Consider the following 10,000-nt stretch of genomic DNA (forward strand, 5'->3'; position numbering starts at 1 on the left):
TTTCTAGACTGTCATTAGAATTTTGTCGACTTCCCCCAGGACTACCACGGCTTTTAGGAGATTCTGGACGAACTTCTTGGCTGTTGCTACAATCCTGGCGACTTTCAGCGATGCTTTTTGGGCTCCTAGAAGTTCCAGATTGACTCTCTAGGCTGCTTCTGGAATTTTTGCGACTTTCAGAGAGATTCCGCTGACTCCTGGAAGATTCTGGGCGATTTTCTTGGCTGTTGCTGGAATTCTGGCGATTTTGTGCGTTACTTCGAAGGCTTCTGGAAGATTCTGGACGGTTTTCTGAATTCTGGCGGCTTTCTGCTAGACTCCTATGACTCCTGGAACTCCCTGGTCGACTTTCTAAACTACCCCTGGAATCTTTGCGGCTCTCTGCAAGGCTTTCGTGACTTTTGGAAGATTCTGGGCGATTCCCTTGACTGCTGTTGGAATTCTGGCGACTTTCAGCAAGGCTTTTCTGACTCTTGGAAGTCCCAGGTCGACTTTCCAAACTGCTCTTAGAATTTTTGCGACTTTCGACGGAGCTTAGATGACACCTGGGAGACCCCTGTTGACTCCGATCACTGCTTCCTTCAAACGGATCTTCTACTTCGTCACTTATTTGATAATCTAAACTTGTAGATAAATACACGGATTGCCTGCGGCTGCGACTCGATCGGCGACTGGAGTCTATCTTCTCTTCCATGCTACTTGACTTCCTGCTGTAACCTCGACTCCCAGAAGATAAGCGCTGTCGGCGGCTGGAGGTGCTCTCGCGGCCACTCGACTGCCTTCTGCTGCTCGCCGGGGAGGTTTGCTGCGACCGGGATCCGCTGCGAGGCTCTGGCGGGCCGACTGTCACCCCGAGAGCAGCTGCGACCTCCACATCGGAAGGGCCATTGCAGGAATCTGGAGAATCCTGTCGTAGGAATCTGCGGTCTTTCCTCATCGATCTCACGTGAAGACTGTAGTTGCTTCCTGTTTCAATGTCGGAGGTGGAGCTGGTGCTGCTCGTTTTGCTGGCGTCCTCTTCCGAGTCGTGTTCCTCCTCGCCTCTGATGTCCTCTTCATCGTCTTCTGGACTCGATTCTTGGCCCTTGCTCACGACGGTGTCCTGGCTGCTGCTGCTACTCTTACTTCTCTCGTCGCCAGAACTACTTTTGCTCCTACTCCTGCTCCTGCTGTCGTCGCTACTTCTGCTGCCACTCCCCTTGCTGTCGTCACTTCTACTGCTCCTTCTAGAACTGCTTTGGCTGCTTCTTCTGCTGCTGCTTCTGCTACTCCTGCTCCCGCTTCTTCTACTGCTTCTGCTACTGCCGCCTGTGCTGCTAGCGCTACTGCTACTCTTACTGCTGCCACTGCTAGTGCTAGCCTCATCAAATGTTCCAGCTTCGCTACCTAGACCCAAAAAAATAAGAACAATAAAAGAATAGATCAGAAGGCCACCACACTCAGACTTCTACCTGATTCAAAACACGCATCAAGATCTATAAGACTCCTATTAGTAAATATATCCCATAGATAGCTTTGCTACCCTGAACGTGAGATTGCAATTAGGTTTCAATTCATATTTATGAATTTGAAACCTAACTGCAATCTCACGTTCAGTCGCTACCCATTTATAATATCAAATATTCGGGAAACCCAAGACCCAACTCACCCGTCTCTCCCGGCGGAGTGTACGCTCGTGGTGAGGACTCCTTCGCCCTCGCCTGCCTCGTCCGTCGGCGGCTTTGGTGACGCTTTTCGACCGCTCGTAACTGGCAGCTGGAATGAGGGATGGCGATGCTGTTAGAAAGGCAAGGAATGAGGGATGGCGATGCTGTTAGAAAGGCAAGGATTGAGGGATGGCGATGCTGTTAGAAAGGCAAGGAATGAGGGATGGCAATGCTGTTAGAAAGGCAAGGAATGAGGGATGGCAATGCTGTTAGAAAGGCAAGGAATGAGGGATGGCAATGCTGTTAGAAAGGCAAGGATTGAGGAATAGTGATGCTATAAGGTAGGCTAAGTGATTAAAACTTGAGGGTAATTAGGGACACAATTTTTTTACCGTCTGCTGTATTTTATCTATATATTTCTATCGGACCTTACAGTATCGTGACATTTTATTTCCATTATTTTTTTATTATTGAAAAGAAATATTTCATAATCCTTCAAGAATCGGGTTTTCTAATACGATTTCAGTGTCTAATTTTGTCTAAATATTACCGGAACATAAGCTTTAATCTTTGGATTATTTCTGCAGTTCAGTGACCATGATGATTAATTTTGCTATATAAGTGGATATGAATGTTTGCGGTTAGATAATTGATATTTTAGAACTAGGGTTATCAAAAGCCTATTTGACGAGATACAAAGCAATCATTCCGAAGTGAAAATACAATTAGTGATAAATGCTATTAAATACCGCTAAGGAGCCTTTATAAAGAGAATCTAAACACTGAATACACACCGTGGATTAAACCGATTCAGATACATAATAGTACAATAAACAAATCAGTTGGGAAAGCTATCTAAGCACAGTCATTAAGTCTATTTGTATTTTTCATGGTATCTGATCGTGAATTGGCTCAAATCAGCTTATTTATCACTGATTAATTATTTTTCATATGGATAATATATTGTTCCCTTATGATTGCAAGCGTTTTCTTTTCTCTAATTATTTTCCACTGTGATTCTTAGTAGAATTATGACAAATGTAAATCTTAGTAATATCATGAAAAATATAATTCTTAATAAAATATAGGGAAATGTAATTCTTAGTAATATCATGGAAAATATAATTCTTAATAAAATAGAGGGAAAAGTAATTCTTAGTAATATCATGGCAAATATAATCATTAACAATATGGAAAATAAGACAGTATCATGAAAAATATAACAAACGTGTTAAAGATCAGTTTAGCATGAAACAAAGATTAGCATCATAAGCAAAAACAAATTTTCCTTCGCCTCTTTTTCCTACTTCTAGAGAAGGTAGATCTTGGCAATCTGTTCCGCGGAAATTTGCATGTTATGAGATATCGAGATATTATACTCAATAAGGCTAGGATAAGAGGCAAGAAAATACGATATAAATATTCGAAGTTCGTATTTCTGAGACTGGTTTCTGTAACGGATTGATATATTATAAACTGGGAAGGGAGTATACGTTTAGTGTGCGGATATTCTATATATGGCATCATTCATACAGGAATGGAATGATAAGATATATCAGTGTTTGGGTTTGCTTGCTCCGATAGTCTTCACTTTGTTTCTTCGGCATACAGTTAATAGAAAGATAGATAGAGATAGATAGATAGATAGATAGATAGATAGATAGAGAGAGAGAGAGAGAGAGAGAGAGAGAGAGAGAGAGAGAGAGAGAGAGAATGGGAGAGACATAAACAACCAAATCAAAAGACCAAGTTTATCTTACGGTATATAACCAAACACACTGACAAACAAACAGAAACAGAAGAGAAATAAGAACAAGTGCAAAGTACAAAATAAGAGAGAAATAGAGAGAAAAACTCCTTCACCGTAGACAAGGTTCTCCGCCGTCGATTTCGATCACTCTCAAATGACCCGAAGGCCCCCCGAGTCTACTGCCGGGGACGTAGCGGTGTTCGCAACAGGCGCTGAGTCTTCCCGTAGTTACCCCGTCTTCGTAGATCGTCAAAGAAAACGGGAAACTGGGCCGTCGCATGGAACTGAATTCGATTTCGTCTGAAGATGAAGATCGGTGATAGAAATAATAACTATTATATTATTTTCGTAATCATTTTTGTTATCAATGGTGATATTCGTACTTAAAATGATAATAATGATACTAGTTTTGTAAATACAACAATAAGGATTAATCAAGGAAAGTTCATTTCACAGAATATCTTTAAAAAGCAAAAATCTATAATTCTTTAATGAAGAAAAAATATAACTAAGGGCAGACAAAGAAAACGTAGCATTGTCGACTTCAAGGGGTAACATCAAAGCGAAAATGCCGTCAGCATTAATCATGCGTTTTCCCTCCTCTCTCCTTTCTTCTCCACACCTCGCTCTTCACGAATCCCCCTCCCCCCCTTCCTCACCCCCCCCCCTCCAAATTTGCTTACCTCCCACGCAAACAATGCCCTGGAAGACGGTGACATTGTGAGCTCCCGCAGGCTGCTGCAGAAGGGCCAGGTTGGTGGGCGTGTGGCAGGGAGCGCCGCCCCCCGCGTACACCAGGCGGAGGCGGGGGGGAGGGGAGGGCTTCTGGCGGGGGCGGACCGGCCCTGGCTGCGGAGGACACAGGCGGGACCAGACCTGAGGGAGATAAGGGAGGGGGCTTTGTTTTGTGTTCAGATACATGAATACAATGTATATATTCATCGCCGTTCTGTTTATCATCAGCTTCATTATCCTCCTCCTCCTCCTCCTCCTCCTCCTCCTCCTCCTCCTTTTCCTCCTCTTCCTCCTCCTCCTCCTCCTCCTTCTCCTTCTCCTCCTCCTTCTCCTCCTCCCCCTCATCATCCTCCTCCTCCTCCTCCTCCTCCTCCTCCTCCTCCTCCTCCCCCTCCTCCTCCTCCTCCTCATCATCATCATCATCTTTGCTACTGGTATTATTATCATCACAGGAATCTCTTAATCATCATGAACACTAATCAATACCAATATCATTATTGATAACGAGCTACAGTGCCAACAATATTCACATTTCTTAACCATTCTCAAACCTATTGTAAAAAAATAGTCTAGACCTCACAAAGAAAAAAAAAATAGAAAAAGATTAAAAGAGAAAAAAAAGAAGAAGAAGAAAAAAAGAGATATCTATCCATCTATAATGATATTCCAAACCACACACCTCTCGACAGCTGTTTGTGGGTCGTATGATGTGGATATAGCGTGGGGAAGGGTTGGGCCCCAGCGATGCTACGTAGGGCTCGCCAACCATGCCCCTCCTGCCGGCGAATTTTGGCTTCTGTAGGAATCCTGTAGGAGAGGGAACGGGGTGGTGAAGAAGGAAGCTTGGGTAACTATTGAATTATGCTCAGGGACACAAAAACAGAAAGGTAGATAGATAGAGAGATAGAGAGAGAGAAAGAGAGAAAGAGAGAAAGAGAGAGAGAGAGAGAGAAAGAGAGAGAGAGAGAGAGAGAGAGAGAGAGAGAGAGAGAGAGAGAGAGAGAGAGAGAGAGAGAGAGAGAGAGAGAGAGATTGAGAGAGAGAGAGGGGGGGATAGATAGACAGATAGATAAATAGATAGATAGATAGATAGAGAGAGGGGGGAGATAGATAGATAGATAGAGACAGAGACAGTGAGAGGGGGAAGAGATAGATAAATAGATATGATAGATAGATATAGAGAGAGACAGAGCGAGAGCGAGAGAAAGAGACGCAGACCCGTCCAACCGACTCACTCCGCGGTCTCATCCAGTCCGGGAAACTATCCGACGAGGACCCGTTCCCCGCCGGACTCGCCTCCTGCTGCGTCCTCCGCGTCCTTCCAGCCTCCCTGCTCTTCCCAGTCCCCATGCCAAGCGCCAGTCCTTCCTCCTGACCGTCTGAAGCCCCATTTCCGGGCCCCGAATGGATGTCTGAGGGCCCCGAAGGTATGTCCGAGGGCCCCGACGTGTCCTGAGAGGTCCCCGGGGTCCCGCTGGAGGTGCGAGCTTCGTCCGTCGAGGCGCTCACGGGCCTGTAGTTCCACTCGATGTCGAAGTGAAAATGGTCGACCTCGAGAGCGGAGGCTTTGTGAGGGGGCTTCACCTGGGGCGGGAGGCACGGCGTAAACAAGGTCTTCGTGTAATTACGTATATATTTTTTTTCATTGTATCTACTAATTCATTATTATTTTTTATTCTTATTTTTTGATAAGTTGTGTCATCATTCTTCAATCCATTCTCCTGATATGTGTGTGTATATAGAAAGATATGATATATATTGCAGTCAAGAAATCAGTGTGAAGAGCTACATCTGAACGAAGTCGTAAAACATGGCGACTTTCCCAGTATTTTTCTCACGTACCTCCAGAGTGTCGGGCCTATGTTTCTACTTGTATTATGTCCAGATTACAGTCAAAGAAAGAGAGAAGACAAAGCAACAAGCGCCAAGAGTCTTTATGCAAAACAAATGATTAAACAGACAAATAAACTGGCAAGAGCCTCAACTGCAATATATATAGAGAAAAAATGCGCCCATAAAGATGATATTCCTTACGTCATTTTCGGTGTGGACTCCATTTGGAAATTTTGCCGAGAATATCAAACAAGAAAAAATAAAAACTGCAAGAGACAAGTTTAAGCGAGCGACAAAAACTACGGCTTGCAAAGAAGATAAAGCTTGCACTAATGAAACAAACAAACAAACTACTATACTGGCTGGCAATAAGTAAATAAGCCAAAGCTATCGCCTCTTGTGTCAGCATCTTCAGCTAAAGCTCAAGAAATATTGGAATGAGAGCTATCTTGATTCTCATTTGCATAACCCAACTAGAAGAGCAGCTTTTGTTCCAGACTGTGAAAATCCGATGAAAATACAGGACAAGCTTTCCCGTCCCTGATGAATGACCTTTGACCCCCGCGGGAGCCGCTTGCGTCACGGCCCGCGCGGCTCCGGCAACCCTTTCCTTGGCGACTTTTAGTACTGCGTTCGAAGATTATCTGATGCATGACTACATATCTATATATATCTATATATATGTATATATATGTATATATATACATACATATATGCATATATATACATACATATATATATATATATATATACATATATATATATATGTATGTATATATATATATGCATATACATACATACATATATATATATATATATATATATATATATATATATATATATATATATATATATATATATATATATATATATATATATATATATATATGTATGTATATGTATATGTATATATATGTACATATATATAGAGAGAGATTTAGATATATATACATATGCATATATCTTTATTTTCTATTTTCTATTCGTTCTTATTTTGAATGTCATAAACTACATTTTAACTGGAGGCATATCCGAGTCATAGTTTTTAATATAGGCCTACTCTAAAAAAATGACTTAGTAAGGACGTATCAAGGTACTTTATACGTAATTTCTGACCTAGGCTTCCAGGGTCATTCGGAATGTAGCTTCCATTAGATCTGGCATTTGGTAGATAATCCCAGTGGTATTTGGAACTTTTAGAAATCAATATTTTCATTCCTTCTCACGGTCATGGCAGAGTGAGGGTTATTGTAAACGAGATTATATATAACAGTTTGTTTGACAATAGTTTGGTAACGCGAAAACTACTCCAATTATTAACGCTCTGTTGTTAAATGATTTACGATGTTGTGTATATTGCCTATGACAGTAGGTAATACATACTGTATCATCATGGGAACATATATATATATATATATATATATATATATATATATATATATATATATATATATATATATATATATATATATATATATATATATATATATAACATTGGTGCATTCTTTTGTTAACTCTCATATCTAAAATAGATTTTTTTTTATCTTTCACATCCCTCGTGACCTGGTGCCAGACCTCGTAAAAGATTCTGCGTCGATGATCAAAAGTTCCAATTCACCTCTTCTCTGTCTCTCCTTTTCTCTTGCTCGCCCTGTTTCTAGTCCGCTGTCGATACATTTCATTAATGTCATTGTCTTTATAACGCGGTTTAGACAGACCATTATCTTGCAATTTTCTAATACTTATTATCTAATGAAATTTCTATCGTCTATCCATTCTTTAGAAGGTGGTCGCCATACAACATGTTTATAAAGGTCAACATTCATCTTTCAAGAAAAATTATATGATCATAACATGTGTTCCTGCCTTCCCATACGTGTAATAAATCTGATATAGTCGAGAGCGTTGAGCCATATGGATGAGAAATTATATGAATGAAATTAATTATTCCTATCACTCGTTTAGCTTAGTTGAAGGATTTGTTTTCGTGTATATTTTTCTTGTACCTCAACAGGCATTTTTTTTTTCGTTCTGTGTTGGAATTCTTGACATTCGCATCTAGCATCTCACACATTCTAAACGAGATCTCATATTTTCATTCGACATTGATACTGACGTTATTTCCGTCCCGACAACTCTGTCTGAGTTTTTCGAAGCTCTCAATGTTCCACCTCCAAAACTTCGATGTTTTTTGTGTCCCGTCCAGTTCCCTCCACACTTTGTCGTATTCCTTCCACATCACTTAGCGTTAGTCCTCAACGCTCTTCATATCAACATACTATCAAACATCACTCCTACCAATCTTCATTCATCTCTCTTGTACATCAACACCACCAAACATGACTTCAACACGTCCTCTTCCCTCTTTCCAGCGCATCAACACACTCTCAAACTTCACTTTCATCCGTCCACTCCCCTCTCTTCAGCACATACTATCGCCCTTCCCTATTCCCCCTTTATTCCCCAGTTTCCAGTTCTCCGTTCCCACGACATCTTCCCATCCTCGCCCGCCCACGTCGCCCACCTCCTCCTCTTCACCTGCAGTCGCCTCACCTCCCGAGTCATGATCCTGACCGTCTTCCCCGTCGCCTGGGCCTCCTGCAGCTGAGGCCTGGGGTCGTGGCCTCCCGCTTGGCTCAGGCGCTGCAGCTCCTGGGTGTACAGACGTCGCCACTCACGCTCTAACAGCAGCCTGAGCGACCGCCTCATCTGAAGTGGTAGGTCAGCCTCACCCTCCTACCTCACGCTCGACCCGTGTCCCCCTTATGCTTACTTCTCTTATGGTTATTGGTCTCTTATGGCTATTTTCTATTGCTTCTGGGATGCCTATTGGTATCAATGCTAGTGTCTCCCTTATTGCTATCTTCTCTTTTATTCCTACTGGTTGTCTTATGGCTAAGTTATCGGCCTCTTTTCATTTTGTAAGGTTTTGTCTATTCGGATTTTTTAACATTGATATTATCTTAGCCTACGTCTTATCATTATCGCCTTATAATTAGACTTAAACTAACTTAATAATAGTATTATTTCCGATTCGTCTTTCAGTAATCTTTGTTTGGATTTTTTTTTAATATCGTGCAAAAAACTTATTTTACTTCCAAAACTCATTGAAATATTTTCTTAATCATGAGAGTGATATGTCATTTTATTTTGCTTTGGAGGCATTTATGGGCTGATGTAGTTTTTCGGTAGTTATTGCATAAATTTCGACTTAGTCTACCCCAAGATATAAACGTATTTAATAGTGATTCACGCTCAATGCTTGCTTTTTTTGGGTAATTAGTCGTCTACGAAATCTAAGTTCGTGTGAATATACATAATGAATTTGTGTGTGTGTTTGTGTTGTAAGCGATGGCTATTTGCATGAGTCTATTACTACAGGTATATATCATTTCATGAAATTAATGAATTTGCTCATGTTTTATGGAATGTAAAATGCTATCTTCTATTAATTCTTATACACTAATTAGTACATAAACACAACAACATAGATCTATTTTGATTTACCTTTTCATTATTGACTCTCCTTCACTCCAATATCCCATTCAATTGAACTGTTCATTACTACAGGCGTGAACCACTAAGTAATAAACCGTAAATAAACCAGAAACTCGAATCCCGATAAACCTCAATCTATCTACTTGTGTTTAAAATCGTAAAATAACTCGCATGACCTTTGACCTCCTTCGATACACTTCCGGGTTCCTGTCCTCCTCATGCTTACTTCCTGCGCGCTCCCTTGACCTTACCTCTCGCCTCCTTATTTTATCCTTCACCCTCCTCCTCGACGCTTCCTCGGCCTCCTGCAGTCGCATCCTGTGGTCCTCCTTCTCCCTCTCCCTCTCCTCCCTCTCCCTCTTGGCGTAGAGCTTCCTCCACTCTGCCTCCGGGACCACGTCGCCCTCCTCCGTGATCTGGAACGAGAGGTGGATGTGGCGGAGAGACCATTTGTATCCACGCACAATACGCTCGCAAACACACACACAAATACACGCACACACACACACACACACATACACACGTATGCACGCACGCA

At 41.7% G+C, this 10,000-nt stretch overlaps 2 protein-coding genes across 2 annotated transcripts in view; both read right to left on the reverse strand.

Moving 5' to 3' along the window:
• Positions 1–4,626, reverse strand: part of LOC113806704 (dentin sialophosphoprotein) — a 6,111-nt gene extending 1,485 nt beyond the window's left edge. The window contains exons 1-5 of the mRNA XM_070132537.1: positions 4,618–4,626; positions 4,080–4,272; positions 3,510–3,696; positions 1,649–1,776; positions 1–1,386 (exon numbers count right to left, since the gene is read on the reverse strand). The exon at positions 1–1,386 is cut by the window's left edge and continues 1,485 nt beyond it. Of these exons, the coding sequence (XP_069988638.1) occupies positions 1–1,386; positions 1,649–1,776; positions 3,510–3,696; positions 4,080–4,272; positions 4,618–4,626 (1,903 nt within the window). The remainder of the gene's footprint in view (positions 1,387–1,648; positions 1,777–3,509; positions 3,697–4,079; positions 4,273–4,617) is intronic.
• Positions 4,627–4,735: 109 nt separating this feature from the next.
• Positions 4,736–7,180, reverse strand: LOC138864675 (uncharacterized). The gene is made up of 4 exons (XM_070132538.1): positions 7,081–7,180; positions 6,324–6,379; positions 5,367–5,715; positions 4,736–4,938 (listed from the first exon to the last, which is right to left on the reverse strand). Exons 1-4 carry the CDS (start codon positions 7,178–7,180, stop codon positions 4,736–4,738), a joined length of 708 nt encoding a protein of 235 aa, XP_069988639.1.
• Between the last annotated feature and the right edge of the window lie 2,820 nt (positions 7,181–10,000).

This window comes from Penaeus vannamei, chromosome 17 (assembly GCF_042767895.1).
Source record: "Penaeus vannamei isolate JL-2024 chromosome 17, ASM4276789v1, whole genome shotgun sequence".
Lineage (NCBI taxonomy): Eukaryota > Metazoa > Arthropoda > Malacostraca > Decapoda > Penaeidae > Penaeus > Penaeus vannamei.

Excerpts from the sequence above, each read along its gene's own strand:
- LOC138864675 (XM_070132538.1), bottom strand. The coding sequence starts at position 7,180 with ATGAAAATATTGATTTCTAAAAGTTCCAAATACCACTGGGATTATCTA. Across the intron at positions 5,716-6,323 it reads TATTTACTTATTGCCAGCCA|GTGAAGCCCCCTCACAAAGC; the intron begins GTATAGTAGTTT and ends CTCCCGCCCCAG. Across the intron at positions 4,939-5,366 it reads GGACTGGATGAGACCGCGGA|GATTCCTACAGAAGCCAAAA; the intron begins GTGAGTCGGTTG and ends CCTCTCCTACAG.